Here is a 17,250-nt window from a genome sequence, read left to right on the forward strand (position 1 = left end):
CATGAATTCACACACCGCTGTGTGATGTAATACAAAAACTTGAAACAGAAGATGCTACCCTCTTCTCATTCCCTGCATTGTTGTGCTTTTTTTTTTTTACATGACAATGAAGATATTCGTTCTCCTGAGTTGAAAATCCTTCAGTGGACATGTATTTCACTCAATCTTAACACTCTTGAGCTGCTGTGAGAGATTCTGTAGAGACGAGCTGAGCAACACTCCCCATTAAAGACCAGGGCATTTAAGGAGGTCGTCCTCCAGGAGTTAAACAGCACAGATGTGAAAATTTGTCATGAACTTGTACACTCAGTGCCAAGAAGTGTCAGAGCAGTATACTTCAAGTTCTGGAGGACATACTAAGTACTAGAATATTATACATTTACTGAATTAAATCTAGGGTGTAGTCATTTCTGCAATCCTTCATTTAAACAAAATTGGCTAATTTACTTATCTTACAGAAAATATTGGCATATATTTTGTTGTTTTTATTAAGTATATGTTTAATATGTTTCAATTTTGCCATCTTTCCATGAATTATACTAATTATATTAGTGATCATTAAGAAAATACATCTTTTATATTTATTCAGAGGGGGTGTACTCATTTATGCTGTGCACTGTATATGTTTGGTAGAAGTGTGATAAAAGCTTACGTCTGAAGCGCTTTCTGCTGGTTTTTGTGTCTCTGGAGTCTTCTGTTCTTCTGGTGGAGGTTTATGCTCTGGTCTTCTCCTGGTCTTTCGGGTTGGTGCTACATCAGTAGAGCTGTCACTCTGAGTTTCAGCGGAGGGCTCATCTCGGGTGGGTGATGAAGGCTCTTTGGGCTCTTGGTCCACTGATTTCTCTGTTTGGTCACTTGTGGAGCTTTCGTTGTCGGACATCTTATCACATACCAGTCTCCTGAAATGAACATATAAACAGGCAATTACTTAAAGGATAGCTATGTGATATAAAATTGTGTACATGACAGTGTAGTTTATAAAACTGAAAACCAATACATTTTTAACCTGCCTTCAATATAGTACAACGTTAGAGAAAATTGTTACGTCCCTGGACGTAAAGTTCACATCCTTCACGTACATCACAAATTGCTGAGGCCAAAGATTCAGATGTTACTCAAGAAAATGTGATTCAAAACACAGATTATAGACATTATAGTCAACTTCTAGAGATGATTTGATAATGAAAAGCCGTTATAACAGATGCTGTAGTACATACTTAGCAAATAAGCCACATTACATCTGTCTGTCATACTGTACTGTACTGTACTGTACTGTATTTAAAGCTAAACTAACTTTCATCAGCAATATTTAGTCAGTATCCAGTAAGCTGAACGCTATAAATATAATTATAAGGAAGACGTTAATATTCAAATAAATAAGGGATAAACATAACATACCCAACCTATTGTACACGCTTAGTCTTCTCTATCGTGCGGCCACGTCACTGGACTTAGCCCCGCTGTGTTTTGTTTTTCCCGTTACACTCGCTCGACCATTGAGGAATGAAAATAGACTCGACATTATTATTCCGCCACCTGCTGTTTGGAGGAAGTACTTTAGGACCAACAGCACATGCGCTCTATAAATGTATGTAAATATTATTTTTTTTGTTAAATTTACTGTATAAAACTGTAAGCTGTGGTAGTCAAAACTGTAAAAAAAATGACGATGTTACAAAAATTATTAGATTTTATTTACTGTATATTTTACAGTTCTAACTATATTTGTCACATTAATATAACAATCTGTTATAGTAATTATCCACACAGTTATAGTCACAGTTCATCAAAACTGACTTAATATGTTTTTTCCCGCTATATATTGTCAGATTTTTTGTAACTTACCAATTACAATGTTTTGGGCTCATCTCGGGTGGGTGATGAAGGCTCTTTGGGCTCTTGGTCCACTGATTTCTCTGTTTGGTCACTTGTGGAGCTTTCGTTGTCGGACATCTTATCACATACCAGTCTCCTGAAATGAACATATAAACAGGCAATTACTTAAAGGATAGCTATGTGATATAAAATTGTGTACATGACAGTGTAGTTTATAAAACTGAAAACCAATACATTTTTAACCTGCCTTCAATATAGTACAACGTTAGAGAAAATTGTTACGTCCCTGGACGTAAAGTTCACATCCTTCACGTACATCACAAATTGCTGAGGCCAAAGATTCAGATGTTACTCAAGAAAATGTGATTCAAAACACAGATTATAGACATTATAGTCAACTTCTAGAGATGATTTGATAATGAAAAGCCGTTATAACAGATGCTGTAGTACATACTTAGCAAATAAGCCACATTACATCTGTCTGTCATACTGTACTGTACTGTACTGTACTGTATTTAAAGCTAAACTAACTTTCATCAGCAATATTTAGTCAGTATCCAGTAAGCTGAACGCTATAAATATAATTATAAGGAAGACGTTAATATTCAAATAAATAAGGGATAAACATAACATACCCAACCTATTGTACACGCTTAGTCTTCTCTATCGTGCGGCCACGTCACTGGACTTAGCCCCGCTGTGTTTTGTTTTTCCCGTTACACTCGCTCGACCATTGAGGAATGAAAATAGACTCGACATTATTATTCCGCCACCTGCTGTTTGGAGGAAGTACTTTAGGACCAACAGCACATGCGCTCTATAAATGTATGTAAATATTATTTTTTTTGTTAAATTTACTGTATAAAACTGTAAGCTGTGGTAGTCAAAACTGTAAAAAAAATGACGATGTTACAAAAATTATTAGATTTTATTTACTGTATATTTTACAGTTCTAACTATATTTGTCACATTAATATAACAATCTGTTATAGTAATTATCCACACAGTTATAGTCACAGTTCATCAAAACTGACTTAATATGTTTTTTCCCGCTATATATTGACAGATTTTTTGTAAGTTACCAATTAAAATGTTTTTACTGTTTCACATTTTTACATTAACATTTATCATGGTAGTTACATTCCTACATGACTTTAAAACATTTTATAAAATATGTAACTTCGAACTGAAGTCCATCCATAACACTTTCCTGTGCTGTTCAGTCATTTATATTTTTACTGAAGTACATGAAATATAATTTTATCATTGGCACAGGACATTAGTTATGTTTACAAATATAGTTTAAATCTTGTTTTTATCATAACACAGTAAAATAACAATTTTCTCAATGTTATAAAACGTAAAAAAAAAATCACGCGAGGCTTCCAGATTACAGTTAACTTTAAAACCCATCACAAAAACTACACGCCCCAGAAATCCACCTCGAATCTGATTGGCCGGCGTCACACTATTGTGTGTTTTTGACTTCTGTGATTGGTTCACTGCTGTGGTCGTAGATGAGTCTCGATGTTCTCACGCAACAACGTCAGAAACGAAATGGCTGAAGAAGAGGTCGAGCAAACTACTGGAATTCTTCAGGAAATTTTCACTTCGCCTCTGAACATTAGCTTGCTATGTCTCTGTTTATTCCTGTTGTACAAAATCGTCCGCGGAGACAAGCCTGCAGACTTTGGCCCGGTTGAAGAGCCGCTGCCTAAACTAAAGAAAAGAGATTTTACTTTAGCAGAACTGCAAGAGTACGATGGACTGAAAAACCCCAGAATCCTGATGGCTATCAACGGGAAAGTGTTTGATGTTACAAGAGGGAAGAAGTTCTACGGACCAGGTAACACGCGAATATCACAAATTCAATTATTTCAAACTTTTCTCAGGTGATTTTATTGTATTTATTTATTTTTCATTCGAATTACGTGATTTCTTGAATTACTTTGGCATATTTGCTAGTTTTTCGTTGTAAAATATTCTATTAAAATGCATTAATTTAATTTCAGACACGCCCCTTTATGTTGCACATTTTAAACCATGTAACCGTTACAAATGCCAAGTCATAATCCCTAACCTACTATAAATTCAGGATAATGGAGATGTCACGCAACCCTGTTGAAGTGTATCAGTGTTTACATTATTTTTCTTCTGATACTGAGACGTCATCGCAGTATTTTGTGCGTTTTTGGAACTTTTGTGCACACTTTTGCAATGCCAAAACTGCTGGTCATCAGTGAATGATCAACTAAACTCGGATAAAGGTTGACTAGACTACTAGACCACACTAAAAATGTCCACTGAGCACAGAATGGTGCTTCATTCAAGAAAATGGATACTACTTGTTTCGCATTCCTGTTAAGCTGATATATTTGTGAAGAGCTAATACCTACTTTGTTTACTTTTAGAGGGCCCTTATGGGGTCTTTGCTGGCAAAGATGCATCCAGAGGACTGGCCACGTTCTGTTTGGAGAAGGAGGCCTTGAAAGACACTCATGATGATCTTTCAGATCTCAATGCTATGCAGCAGGAGAGCCTGAGCGAGTGGGAGACCCAGTTCACACGTGAGTTGAAGGACACTTTTTGTTCCACCCTCAGATTTTGCAGTTGCGCTCTTCGGGAATGATGCAGAAAGCTTGCATTGCTAAATGTTGAGTAAAAGCCTGTATTTGCCTCCACAGAGAAATATGATTATGTTGGGAAGCTTCTTAAACCTGGAGAAGAACCGACAGAGTACACAGATGATGAGGAAGTCAAGGACAAAAAGAAGGATTAGAACACGGAGATCACAGATCTATATGATCTAGTTTTGTTGCAGTCACATTTTGCTGATAGCTCATTTTGACTGTTTTGTCTGAACCTCCATGTCATTTCATATACATCACTGTGACCTTAATTAGCACGCCATATGTTCATAAACAATTTCATATCACTGTATTCATTAAACTAATGTAGTATATGTTATATCTACAGCAACTGTGACTCATAATCATGTCATTTGAAGAATTCTTGGGTAAATATATTCTTCAGGAATATATGGCTTGCTGTAAATATGGGACACAATTTCTCACTCTTTTTTTTATTTTGAATGTTGACTCCAGATTTGATCTAACCAGAGAACATTTAAACCAAATGCATATACATCAAACATCAAAATACACTAGAATGCTTTTAAATGAGCGCCATAGTAAAAGTTGGAGTGGAGATCTCATTCAGGGTTGCTTATCAGACCAGTTTCTCTGATACAGATTAAGACTAGACCCATGCTAAAGAGGGTTTCGAGCAAACTCATCACATACTAGTCTTAACATCTGCTCAGGAAATTTGTAGATTAGATTCACGTAACATTCCATGAGATTATGTTTTCAACTTTTGTTACCAAGACGAGTATTTGCAAAACACCTTTTCTGTTCATATATTAAAGAATATGATTTATTATCATCGTGCTTTACTGATTTTGTTTTAAAGCTCTATGTTTGTTTAAAGTATACATTGCTGATTACCGGTGGTGTGCCCTTGAATAAAGCATTTAACAAAGCATTTGCTCCAGCTGAGCTTTCCCTGTAGCTAGGTATCTTTATAAAACCTACTGTATGATATTTGGTACATGAATTTCAAAAGGCCTTTAGATTATCAACATAATCAAATCTGCTGAAAAACCTGTTTTACATAATCTGCTACATGCCTTCTGTCATCTGTTGAGACTTTTTTTTTTAGCAAGTAAAAGGCCTGTTTGTATAATTCTAGAAACGTCCACCCTCAGGTCTTGGTACATACGTGTTTTTTCTGTGAAATCTAATGATATTTTTTATAAAGTAAATGTAAGAATAACTTCTATATTGTTATTAATACTTCAAGATTAACATTTACTGGACTGAAGCGACTTGATTGTCCATACAGTTTTTCTTTCTTTTTTTTCATGTAAAAAATATATCAAATATGATACAACAGGCTACTGAGAAATGTATGTGTGCATCAATCAACATTGCACTGCATTACATTATATGTTTTGCCCACCACAATTAAAACTGCATCGATTATTTAATTAAAGAGATAGTGCACCCAAAAATGACAATTCTGCCATCATTTACTCAGACACAGGTTCTTCCAAGGTTTTTCCCTCTATACTATGGAAGTCAATGGCTAACTAGCAACTGTTTGGTTACCAACATTATTCTGAAAAATTTCTTTAGTGTTCGGCAGAAGAAAGAAACGCAGGTTTGGAACAACCTGAGTGTGATTTTTACATTTTTGGGTGAACTATCCCTTAATTTAAAGGGGGATTTATATATCATCTCAAGATATATTATTGGAAGATAAACAGTGAAAACAAGAACTTATATATGCATTTTATGTAAGCAATCTGTTATATTGTTCAAATCTCTTTGATATACATTACAAACTATTCAAATTTATATTTCAAATGTAATCTTCCTTTTTGGCCACAGATATAACATCTGTACCAAATTTCATATTTTTGCTCAGTTTGAGCATCTGAATAAAATTGCCGTTTATTTTCTACTTGAGTGTGAGCTCCATATTCTTACTAGAACATTATAAAAAAGCCTGATGAAGCAAATATGATACAGCACATATGCAAACTTTTTTAAAGATTTACTTTTATATACTGTAAATAAACTAAAGATTTTTCTGACTTTTTTTTTTCATATGTCAGGTTTTAATTAGTGTTGAGAAGGTTACTTTGGAAATGTAATAGGTTACAAATTTCAAGTTACCCCATTTAAAATGTAATAAGTAGTGTAACTATTTCAATTACTTTATTAAAGTAATGTAACTGATTACGTTTGATTACTTTTCTACATTTCTAATGAATGTTTTCAACTGTTAATCATTTTGAAACATTTAAACCAGGCAGGGTTAACCTTACCGTAATATTCAACTCTGATTACTGTCAGACTTTCAAAATCCTCAAAAGTTGAATTAAGATGATACAAATTTAATTTTAACTACGATAGCAAAAAAGATGTTTGTGTGTGTGAAAATATTCAGATGTAACCCCCTTTGTAATCGTTAACATTTTCATAAGTAACTGTCATTTAATTATAAATTTTTTTTCAGATTACTGTTACATTTATTTTGTAATTAAATTACGTAAATCCGTTACATGTAACTAGTTACTCCCAAACACTGGGTAATTATTAAGTCACTTAAATACACCTCTAATTTTGGGAACAGGCCTATGTAAAAATGTAAGTTTGTTTCTTACATTTAAGATATCTGATAACATTTTGATTATTTCCAGTTTAAGAAAAAAAAAGTATGTGTCAGAAGTGGGATTCGAACCCACGCCTCCATTCGGAGACCAGAATACCCGATTCGTCGGAAGGGAACAGCCCTTGAGTCTGGCGCCTTAGACCACTCGGCCATCCTGACATCTCTGAAAAGCTATTGCGAGAAACTCAAATTTACAATACGCTTTTCATTTACGCAATCCAAACTAGACATAATAAATACATAAGTGCAAAGTTAACACCTAACAAACGGAGAACTGTTTAACTAACCAACAGGTAAAACAGCAGTGACGGTTCCTTATACAGAAGAAAATGTAAATATTTAAACGCATGTATACTTATTAGTATACTCCCGTATAGGCTAACCATAAATCACATAACCTTAAACTATTTGTTTTAGATTGTTTGTTTTAGTGTAACATTTCAATTTTACGTTATGTTGAATCTACCGTTGGTCGTTTTTTTTTTTTTTTTATTGCAAGAAACCGTTGATCGTCTTTAGTGATCCCTTAGCGTGCAGGCCTCGCTCGCTCATTTCCGCTCTGCCATTTTGTTTCTGCCATCAGTTCAAGGGTATTAGCACGAGCAGCTGGTTGTACTGAGATATAACCATGTATCGTTTCGCCAAGGCTGCCCTGAACCTCAGCGGTAAGTTAAATATCTTATTCAAGGACAGACCGTTTTATTTCACGTTTCAGTGAACCGTATCTGTTACAATACTCGCCAATAAACAGGCTGTTATTTTCCTGTATGCTAATGCTAAGTTAGTTTTAATGTAATACATCTGTAGTTCGCTAGTATGTACGTTTTAGCAAATAATTGAATATATTGTCACCTTTCCTCTATAAAGACATGTTTGTATTTTAATTTATTTACAATATGTGGGTTTAAAACCTGTCTGACATCAAATATGGCTCATATAGATTATCTTAAAATGTAAATATTACTCCCACTGGTTGCACGAATTTGTCTTATAGATAGATACAATAGAAACATTTATGAGTATAAAATCAAACTGAAAACATGTCCTCAGAATGGTTTGTCTATTAGCTGCAAACTCGCACTCATGTATATGACAAAAAGGTCAATGGTTGCATTAGAAATGTCTTTCATAAATTCAGTGAGTCAAAGTTTTTGGCAATTCTTCATTAAGGCAACAAATGATGTGTTAAAGCACGTTAACTTGATTTTTTTCTCTCTCAACAATAGGTCAAAGTGCCCGTCAGGTGGCATTGCGACAAAAGTCTGATCTGTCTCCTGAATTTCATGCTAAGTATGGACCTCCTCTGCTGATTGCTGGCGCCACATTTTGCACCGCTGTTTGGGCATATGTAAGTGACTGCAAACACTAACCTTCTAGTAATTATTTATCTAATTTCTATGTTGTGTATGTGATGTGATTTTATATACTCTTTGCAGGTGAGCACATCAACAGGCATTGCATGGAACCTGTCACCTGTAGGCAAGGTGCAGCCCAAGCCATGGCAGGAGGAATGAATGAATGCATTTCCCCATTGTGGACCGAATGCTAGCGGATTCTAAATGACATTTTGATTTTTTTTCCATTTTGCAAATGGAGACTTTTCACCTTATCCAATCTTGTTTGCTGTCTTGGCAGGTCTGTAAAAATGTAATAAATTAAATATAAATCTTAAGATTTGTCATGTGGTTTACTTCATGCTAAATGTGTTTTAGGGTTTAGGTCAGATTTGATCTTACATCAGTTGCACATTTTACATATTACATCAGCTTGATGTATTCTACCACCAAAATAATTGTCAATTTTGAAGGTCAGTTTTGTATTTAGGATAAAACTCTAAGCTGTCCATGGAATGTCACAACTACAATTGCTGTACCATGAAGCTAGCTGAACAAACTCTGGGTCACAGGATTGGTTTCACATACCATTCCACTGATCATCAACTTTCTCTGGATGCTTCTAATTTTTAATTTGTGCATCTTCGTTTCCTTTCCTCGTGTCTTAGCTCCATCTCTTAGGATGCGAGGGAAGGCTGCAAAGCAAGCGAATGAGGATGGCGGAATCAAAGGGAAATGTGTTTGTATATTGGAATAATATTGATTTATTTTTTTTATTTAAACTGCAAAGATTAAAATATAAACTACAATTATTGTGACATGTCAAGGAGGGGGTTTGGGTAATTTTTACATGAATCAGGTTTTTCGACGAGATACTGTTTCCTCATAGTATACCTAGGGTTGGGTATCGTTTGGGTTTTTTCGATATCGGTGCCAAATCCCTCTTAGGATGCGAGGGAAGGCTGCAAAGCAACGAATGAGGATGGCGGAATCAAAGGGAAATGTGTTTGTATATTGGAATAATATTTATTTATTTTTTTTATTTAAACTGCAAAGATTAAAATATAAACTACAATTATTGTGACATGTGAAGGAGGGGGTTTGGGTAATTTTTACATGAATCAGGTTTTTCGACGAGATACTGTTTCCTCATAGTATACCTAGGGTTGGGTATCGTTTGGGTTTTTTCGATATCGGTGCCAAATCGATACTTTTAAAACGGTTCTGGTGCCTAAACGGTGTTCAATCCTGGCCCTGGAGGGCCACAGTACTATAGATTTTAGCTCCAACGCACTTGCCTGGAGGTTTCTAGTGAGTCTGAAGACCTTGGTTAGCTGGTTCAGGCGTGTTTCATTAAGGATAAACTCTGCTGGATAGTGGCTCTCCAGGAACAGGTTTGGACACCCCTGCTCTAGAATCATCCTCACTTTAATATTTGTAACATTCATGTGCATTTATTTATTCATGCCCTTTCGTATTTCGTTATATTTAACTACATTCAGAACATTTTATTTGTTTATTATTACAGTGTGATGTTAAAGGGCTCTCAAGGCTTTTTAAAATTTTTTATTTACAACATCAAAAATATATAGATGTAATAGAAGATTTAATAGATGTAAGAAGTAATAGAAGAATAATGTACACATGACTAACAGAGTTAAATAAGTTATTTTGCCTGAAATAATTGGTATTCTTTATATCACTTATGACTGGGTATTTAAAAAATGTAACTGAATAAGTAAATGAAAATCATTAATTCTGACATGGGCATAACGATCCTTTCATATAAAGTGTGGGACTAAAATGTCGATAAGAGCATTGTGTGATGGGATGCACGTTCACCAAACACCAACATCAGCCCTTGACCCCCATCATATCCCAAATACAAACACCAAATTACTAAAACAACCAACTGTGCAAAAATAATACCGAGATAAGTTAATATATTTCAATTCAGGAGCGTAGGGTCTCTAGATAGGGGGCAGTAACATTGCAACACATTCTCTCAACGTTGTCTAACATCCTTTACGCTCAGTTAGGCATTTTGATTGACAGCAAGTACGTCCAATGAGCGCTACATTTAGAACCGCATACCTCGATTAGACCCGCCCACACTGTGTGCATCAGCATCAAGCTAAGGTCACTCTCATTCGGGAACTTACCCAGCACTGCACCGCACCAGCAAAGGAGAGATTTGCTGCAAATCCACAACCAAAATGTCTCTGTCAAACAAACTCACTTTGGACAAGGTGGATGTGAAAGGGAAGCGCGTGATCATGAGGCGAGTATGAATTGTCACCGGCACATTCCGTTTTATTACTTACTAAAGATATTTCAGCATGCTCGTGCTCTCCATTTATGGGATATGCTGTATGGCTTAATGTAGGCATATACAAATTTAGCTTTAATTGTTTTGGGCATCGCTCAAGGTTATGCGAAAGAACGCCGCGCAAGTTCAATCATTGATAACCGGAAGTGTATCTGTCATGCGTCACGTTTTATGGATTCCAGATACGTGCCGAATGGCAGATACACCAAAAGCACGTGCAGATCCAATAATATCTGTCATGACTCCGTTGTATTCAAATAAATGCAGATCTTTAAACTTCTGACACAATTAGATCCCATAGACGCTGTGAAAATGTCTTGGTGAAATGACACCACCCATCTACAAATGTCAAATGGTCAGGGAGCCTCTGGTCACTTTATTTTTGTATTATACCAACAACCAGTACGTTTTCACATCACATGCTGTTTTATAAAGTCTTTTGTACGTGTGCTGGCGGGTTTATACCAGTATGCACGTTCATTTAGTGGCGTGTTCGTACTTGTTATATGTTATTCGTGTCACTCACGCATGCAAGCTATTTTTTTTTTCATGCACATAAATGAAGATTGTTTATAAAATATTCCGCTAAACGACGCCCACATCTTCTCAGCAGCTTTTAGCATAATTTACCTTTGGTATTCCGAACACAGTCGAAAGGCCTGCCAGCAAAAAGTCCACACTGGCCGACAAACCTGCCCCGCCCACACTATTTTCACCCATATATAAATATCCAAATTGTGTATCCAAATAATCCAGAAATCCAAACAAGTAATTAGTAGCCATTTTAAGTGTTTCACGATGAGTCAGTAAATATTCCTACAGTTGCAATGACCCGTGTTCTTACAACGTCCACCGTCAGGTTCCAAACTGCAATAATATTGTCTAATATTATATTAATAATATTACATTAGCCTGTGCATTGACTCTTCCCTGAATACATCTGAATGCTTCAGGGTGCTTTACAGTATTACGTAATTCATTGTAGTCATGGAGACCGCGTGAACGTGCTCACAGTGATACCGATCAGATAGTTTAAAGATTTAGTTGTTATTATTGTCACTGTACAATCCTTTTATTTATTAAAATAGCATATTAATGTGTATATTTTTATTAAACAATAAATAAGTATCGCTTTTTATTTCTCCTCTTTCCTACTACTTGTTTCACTTCTGTTTCAGTTTTTTTATAACCATTTCTTACTATGTGTCAGTAAGTTGTTGTTATTTTAGCATGTGTGTTTGGCTCAGTGTTATTTTTTTAGGATTACTGATAAACTAATGTAGTTTGATTTGTATTAGTTATCCGTTTTAGTTACAGTTTTAGTAATGTTGTCATTTTATTATTATTTTTTTTATTATGTCTATATAGGTTTTTTATTAAGTTTTAGTTTTATTAAACAATTTAGTGGTCTTTTTCATAATATAAGCTAAAGAGATAGATAGCTATTAAAGGTTTTGGATACCAAGAATGAATTGCAATAAATGACTTTTAATTCGCATAGAGCTGAGGATATTTTTCATGTGTCAGCTTACTTTAAATGAAGTTTCTGAAACCTTTTTTTTATTTTCCAAATATGAATGAGCAATCTAATCATTACAATAAATCATGGCATTTTATATAGCTAATTCTATAGTAGATCAATTTATTTTTCTCTCTCTCCAATAGGGTTGACTTCAACGTGCCTATGAAGGACAAGACGATAACAAATAACCAGAGGTGAGATGGATATTGCTGATATAACATTTTGTTACTTTTTTTTTTTTCTTATCTAGCCAATAATGGTTCTTTCTCATCCTGTCAAACTATTGCAATGTTTTTATCATTAAAATGGGCCCACAGTTTTGTTTATAAATTGTTCTATATTATCATTCATTCATTTATTCATTCATGTCTATATATTCTTGCAAAATTATAAAGAACTAATAAAGTTCTAGACATGATTTGAGCTTTACTTGTAATGACGATTTCAACAAAGAAATGAACAGTGTTTACAACTTAATAAATATTAGTTTATATAATGTCAACAGTACTATTTAAAAATGTATTTGGTTTGAAATACTGTTTGAGGTAAAAATACCAATTTGTGATTACAAAATGTATTTTATTATTTATTTTTTGTATAAAGAACTGACTCACTTTTGAAAGACATGTTGGCCATGTGCTACAGAATTTGTAACTAATAATATATATACTCTCATCAGAATCAAGGCTGCAGTCCCATCAATTCAATATTGTTTAGATAATGGGGCCAAAGCTGTAGTTCTGATGAGCCACTTGGGCCGGCCAGATGGAGTCCCCATGCCAGACAAGTACTCTCTGGAGCCTGTGGTTGCAGAACTCAAGAACCTGCTGGGAAAGTAAGAGAGTTCAATATAGACTTTTAACCTACACATACTACACCATCAGTTAGAAATAATATAAACCTTCAAGCTACATCTGTTTGACAGCAGTGATGTTATATAGCTTTACTGCATAAACATAAGAAATGTATGGTAGAAAATCATTCTCAAGCTGACATCTTAATAGCAATGCATACATAATTCAGCTTATTGCTTCACCACCAACCTTGCTGTTTAATTTGCCTATGAAGAGACGTTCAGTTCCTGAAGGACTGTGTGGGTCCAGATGTGGAGAAAGCCTGTGCAGACCCACCTGCAGGTTCTGTCATTCTGCTGGAGAACCTGCGGTTCCATGTGGCCGAGGAGGGCAAAGGCAAAGACGCATCGGGTAACAAGGTTAGTGCACCGTACATCTGCACTGTACATAAGTGGCCATGCAGAAAGTGCTTGGTCATCTTACAGGGTTTTTGCAGAGTTTTTAAAATCAAATGGAAGACTTTTAAGACATGCACAAATAAAATTTAATACAGTCCATACAGAGCAGATTCCACATAATCGCTAAATAAATAATATATCTCAGATTCGTTTAATAATTAAACAAGATGGAGAGCACACCTTCAGGGTGGCCCAAAGAGAAGCCACAAGAGTTTACATTGAATTAAATATCATACCATATTAAATACCACAGCTATCCCGAATTATTTATTTTTTTTATGCAGAATGCAACTTTTAATAATAAACAAGTCCAAAATACAATGAGACTCTTATTTTGAAATGTGTATGCTTTACTACTTCCAGCTGCTAATTAAAAAAGCAGCTACAACACATTAAAATATAAACACCGTAAAGTCACAATTCATCAGCAGTAAATCGTAAGCAATCACTCAGCATAAATGTATTAATTAATTGTTAAGCGTTCTAGAACAGTGAGCCTGTAGAATGCACTGCAGTGGCGTTTTAACATATACAAATTTAAGACCTCTTAAAATGGTAATTAAGACTTTTGCTATAACATTTAAGATACTGATTAAAACTACAATGACTGTTAAACTTTTTTTTATGGAACTGTACTGTTTTTAATGTAAATAGACAATGATCTTATTCAGAAATGTTGAACTGATATATTTAAAAAAGTATCACCTTAATGTATTTTAGATTTTTTTTTATGTCTAGTATTAACGTTAAATGTCTTGTATAGCTTCTTGTTAATTGTAAGACTTTTGTTATTTATTTTGTTTTCGCCATTAAGATAGCCTTGCTTCTGACATGGCATTAAAAAATAAATAAATAAATAAGATACTGATTAAACTTAAGACCATAAGGTCCTGCTGTAACAGTATGATCTATACAGTAGGATCTGTGGCCTTAAATGCCATGTGCTCAAAAAAAGAAAAAGAAATGAGAACAGGTTATTTGGTGTAGCTTTTCAATAGGGACTCTTACAACTACAGATATTCAGTATCAACTAATCAGTAAAGGAAGCCCTCTAAAATTAGGCTGGTTTCACAAATCTTACCAAATCATTCTGTTTTGGCTCAAGAAGCTAATAATTGGCTTTTATCATTGTCAAATCTTATCTACAAACCACAAGCTACTACTGTCAAAGGCAATTGGTGGCTTTGCGTGCATGTGGAGAATACTGTACACAGCTGACCTATTGACATTTGTAAGAAGGTCATATGTGATCATGTGGCTTTTCTGGTCCTCGGAGCCCTGGCTGGAATGCATACTGGGAAGGGGAGAAGAGAAAGAGAGAGGGACGAGTGAAGAGCAAAGAAAGAGACAGGGAAACTGCTATGTTCTTTGCTGGCAGGCAACTGCAGTGAACTTGCACTTGGCATTTTCTAGGCACCTGTGTAACCTTTCATTCACAGTAAAACAGAAGTCATGAGTGCATACGGACAGCAGTAATGTGATCATAATTGTAAGTACGTTGGTCTTGATCCAGGGGTCTTACTGTAACTGGGATTAAAATACTTTCATCAGTTTACTGTGCAAACACAACCATAAGTGCGCCATTTTTTGGTTTACACATTATTTATTTGTTTTGAAACGTGTACAAATGTGTGCAAAATTGGTTCGACCAATGGCGTGAGTTTAGGGTGGGACTATATGTTAATCAAACTAAAGGCCTGCGCACATCAAGACAAGTATTCAGTGAGAAAGTTTGTTGCGATAAACATTTGAATTTGAGTGAACTGTTGTTAATGGGTCTTTTCAGACTGACATTTGCATACTATTGATGTGTGAGTTTTTTTTACGAAGAGGGGTAACTGCATTTTCATTTAGCCCGTCTGCCATTTTTTACGCATTGATCTGAACAGACAAATCTATGGAAGTCCGTTTCCGCCACTGAATAAAAAAATAGAAAGGGTATTTTTGACTTTTTATCTCACAATTCTGACTGTTTTTCTTACAATTTTGGCTTTTTTTCTCATAATTCTGACTTTTTGAAGACTTTTTGCGTGTAGACTTGCAATTCTGAGGAATAAAGTCAATATCAAAACTTGCAATTGCGAGAAAAAAGTCAGAATTGACTTTTTTTTTCTCAGAATTGCGAGTTTATATCTCGCAATTCTGACTTAAATTATAACACGCAATTGCAAGTTATAAAGTCAGAATTGGGAAATATAAACTCGTAACTGTAAGAAAATATCGGCATTTTTTCCCCCTCAGAATAGGACTATATTAGAGATTGAGATATAGATACTAGATTGAGAAAATAAGTCAGAATGGAGAGGAAAAAGTCAGAATTGTGAGAAAAAGTCGCAATTAAATTTGTTTTTTTCAGTGGCGGAAATGGTCTTCCATACAAATCACATTTAAAAATTGGATCGAATTTTCACAACAAACAAACAACAAACATTTTTGTTGGTGTGAACAGACCTTAATGCCAAAAAGGAGGAGTATTTCAAATTTTTTTTGCAGACATCACACAGTTCAGCTTTAATTTTTTTTTTTTATTATTCTTCAAGTGGCATGTGACCTATAAGTGATTTTGATTCCTCTTTTCAGACCAAAGCAAGTCAGGGGGAAATCGATTCTTTCCGAGCCTCCCTATCCAAGCTGGGTGATGTCTACGTCAACGATGCCTTTGGAACAGCGCACAGAGCTCATAGGTGCTCTATTACATAAAACAGTGATAGAAAAATAGAAATGATTAAGTTTAAACTGTTAAATGTTTTTTGTCCCTTGTTTTTTTTTTAAGTCTAATTTTTTAACTTTAATGTCTAATGTCTCACTCTAGCTCCATGGTTGGAGTGAATCTCCCTCAGAAGGCAGCTGGTTTTCTGATGAAGAAGGAGTTGGACTACTTTGCCATGGCCCTTGAGAAACCACAGAAGCCTTTCTTGGCCATTCTCGGAGGGTGAGTGTTAATTATGGAGTACTTTGATCACTTATATTTTAGTTCTTAATACTGTCTTGGTTAAGGAGGATAAGTTTTAACTAGGTGTAGTTATTAAAAACGTAAAGACCTTGCATGGGCTTGCAAGATCTTGTCCATGATCAAAGGAAAGGCTTTTAGAGTTTTACAGAGTTCATCAGCAGTATACTGAACTTCTAAAAAAGATATAATGGATGATATCATGTGAGATGCTTTTCTAGAATGCATCTGTCTTCTCCCACTTGTAAAAACCTTTAGAAAGCATCAGTGACAGTCCAGGAATAGACGAGTTTATCCTCTTATGCAACAGTAGGACGTGTGACAATATCCTTCTTGCTCTATGCTTCTTTAAGCCTCACCTCCCATATCTGGCTGTAGAAAGAATTGTGTTCATTTAAACATTTGTTGATTTCTAGTTTCATTTCCTGTTAGTGAAATGGTGAGACCTTTGTGATGCAGCTATGCAGGATGCAATGATGAAACTCACTTAAACCAGATTAGCAATGATCAGAACAATGTTTTCTTGTGGAAATGGAAGGTTCAATGCAAATGACTTTCAGAAGTCAGAGTCCAGGCCATTTCACAGTTTACACACATACTATGTCTTTCTTTTTTTTTTCCCCCTGAAAGCATCCACCCCTGCACATTCATTGGCTCATTTCCAGTTGTGACTAAAGCAGTCTGTGTCTGGGGTTTGTCCCAATAACAAAGTTCACTGAGGGAATTGACCCACTGATAAGATGTACTGCAATGCACAACAAGCCTTAAACTTATGTCTCATAAATAAAC

General features: G+C 35.2%; 4 protein-coding genes and 1 non-coding gene across 12 annotated transcripts in view; 3 read left to right on the top strand and 2 right to left on the bottom strand.

The window, feature by feature from the left end:
• Positions 1-2,585, bottom strand: part of LOC107726787 (protein FAM114A2-like) — a 12,857-nt gene extending 10,272 nt beyond the window's left edge. Inside the window, exons 1-3 of one of the 8 annotated variants that reach the window (XM_016536483.1) lie at positions 2,486-2,585; positions 1,869-1,972; positions 653-795 (exon numbers count right to left, since the gene is read on the bottom strand). In XM_016536483.1, coding sequence (XP_016391969.1) covers positions 653-795; positions 1,869-1,953 — 228 coding nt within the window. In that variant the 5' untranslated portion in view covers positions 1,954-1,972; positions 2,486-2,585. Of the gene's footprint in view, positions 1-652; positions 900-1,049; positions 1,116-1,398; positions 1,513-1,868; positions 1,973-2,122; positions 2,191-2,471 lie in introns of those variants that run through there. The other 7 variants (XM_016536485.1, XM_016536481.1, XM_016536479.1 and 4 more) reach the window with 7 other exon arrangements.
• A 763-nt stretch (positions 2,586-3,348) lies between these two features.
• On the top strand, positions 3,349-5,377 carry LOC107726794 (membrane-associated progesterone receptor component 1-like). The gene is made up of 3 exons (XM_016536491.1): positions 3,349-3,682; positions 4,248-4,403; positions 4,521-5,377. The coding sequence occupies exons 1-3, from the start codon at positions 3,364-3,366 to the stop codon at positions 4,613-4,615; spliced, it is 570 nt and encodes a 189-aa protein (XP_016391977.1). The 5' UTR covers positions 3,349-3,363; the 3' UTR covers positions 4,616-5,377.
• A 1,745-nt stretch (positions 5,378-7,122) lies between these two features.
• On the bottom strand, positions 7,123-7,233 carry trnal-caa (transfer RNA leucine (anticodon CAA)). The gene is made up of 2 exons: positions 7,196-7,233; positions 7,123-7,168 (listed from the first exon to the last, which is right to left on the bottom strand). It is a non-coding gene; the product is annotated as a tRNA-Leu (tRNA).
• A 379-nt stretch (positions 7,234-7,612) lies between these two features.
• On the top strand, positions 7,613-8,751 carry LOC107726769 (cytochrome c oxidase subunit 7B, mitochondrial-like). Its single transcript, XM_016536454.1, has 3 exons — positions 7,613-7,739; positions 8,301-8,422; positions 8,511-8,751. Exons 1-3 carry the CDS (start codon positions 7,703-7,705, stop codon positions 8,586-8,588), a joined length of 237 nt encoding a protein of 78 aa, XP_016391940.1. The 5' UTR covers positions 7,613-7,702; the 3' UTR covers positions 8,589-8,751.
• A 1,742-nt stretch (positions 8,752-10,493) lies between these two features.
• Positions 10,494-17,250, top strand: part of LOC107726763 (phosphoglycerate kinase 1-like) — a 14,110-nt gene continuing 7,353 nt past the window's right edge. Inside the window, exons 1-7 of the mRNA XM_016536448.1 lie at positions 10,494-10,689; positions 12,403-12,453; positions 12,939-13,094; positions 13,328-13,472; positions 16,092-16,195; positions 16,324-16,443; positions 16,894-16,900. Of these exons, the coding sequence (XP_016391934.1) occupies positions 10,625-10,689; positions 12,403-12,453; positions 12,939-13,094; positions 13,328-13,472; positions 16,092-16,195; positions 16,324-16,443; positions 16,894-16,900 (648 nt within the window). The 5' untranslated portion in view covers positions 10,494-10,624. The remainder of the gene's footprint in view (positions 10,690-12,402; positions 12,454-12,938; positions 13,095-13,327; positions 13,473-16,091; positions 16,196-16,323; positions 16,444-16,893; positions 16,901-17,250) is intronic.

This window comes from Sinocyclocheilus rhinocerous, unplaced genomic scaffold (genome assembly GCF_001515625.1).
Source record: "Sinocyclocheilus rhinocerous isolate Xijiao unplaced genomic scaffold, SAMN03320098_v1.1 scaffold846, whole genome shotgun sequence".
Taxonomy (NCBI): Eukaryota; Metazoa; Chordata; class Actinopteri; order Cypriniformes; family Cyprinidae; genus Sinocyclocheilus; species Sinocyclocheilus rhinocerous.

Excerpts from the sequence above, each read along its gene's own strand:
- LOC107726769 (XM_016536454.1), top strand. The coding sequence starts at position 7,703 with ATGTATCGTTTCGCCAAGGCTGCCCTGAACCTCAGCG. Across the intron at positions 7,740-8,300 it reads GGCTGCCCTGAACCTCAGCG|GTCAAAGTGCCCGTCAGGTG; the intron begins GTAAGTTAAATA and ends TCTCAACAATAG. Across the intron at positions 8,423-8,510 it reads GCACCGCTGTTTGGGCATAT|GTGAGCACATCAACAGGCAT; the intron begins GTAAGTGACTGC and ends TACTCTTTGCAG.
- LOC107726794 (XM_016536491.1), top strand. The coding sequence starts at position 3,364 with ATGTTCTCACGCAACAACGTCAGAAACGAAATGGCTGAAGAAGAGGTC. Across the intron at positions 3,683-4,247 it reads GAAGAAGTTCTACGGACCAG|AGGGCCCTTATGGGGTCTTT; the intron begins GTAACACGCGAA and ends GTTTACTTTTAG. Across the intron at positions 4,404-4,520 it reads GTGGGAGACCCAGTTCACAC|AGAAATATGATTATGTTGGG; the intron begins GTGAGTTGAAGG and ends TTGCCTCCACAG.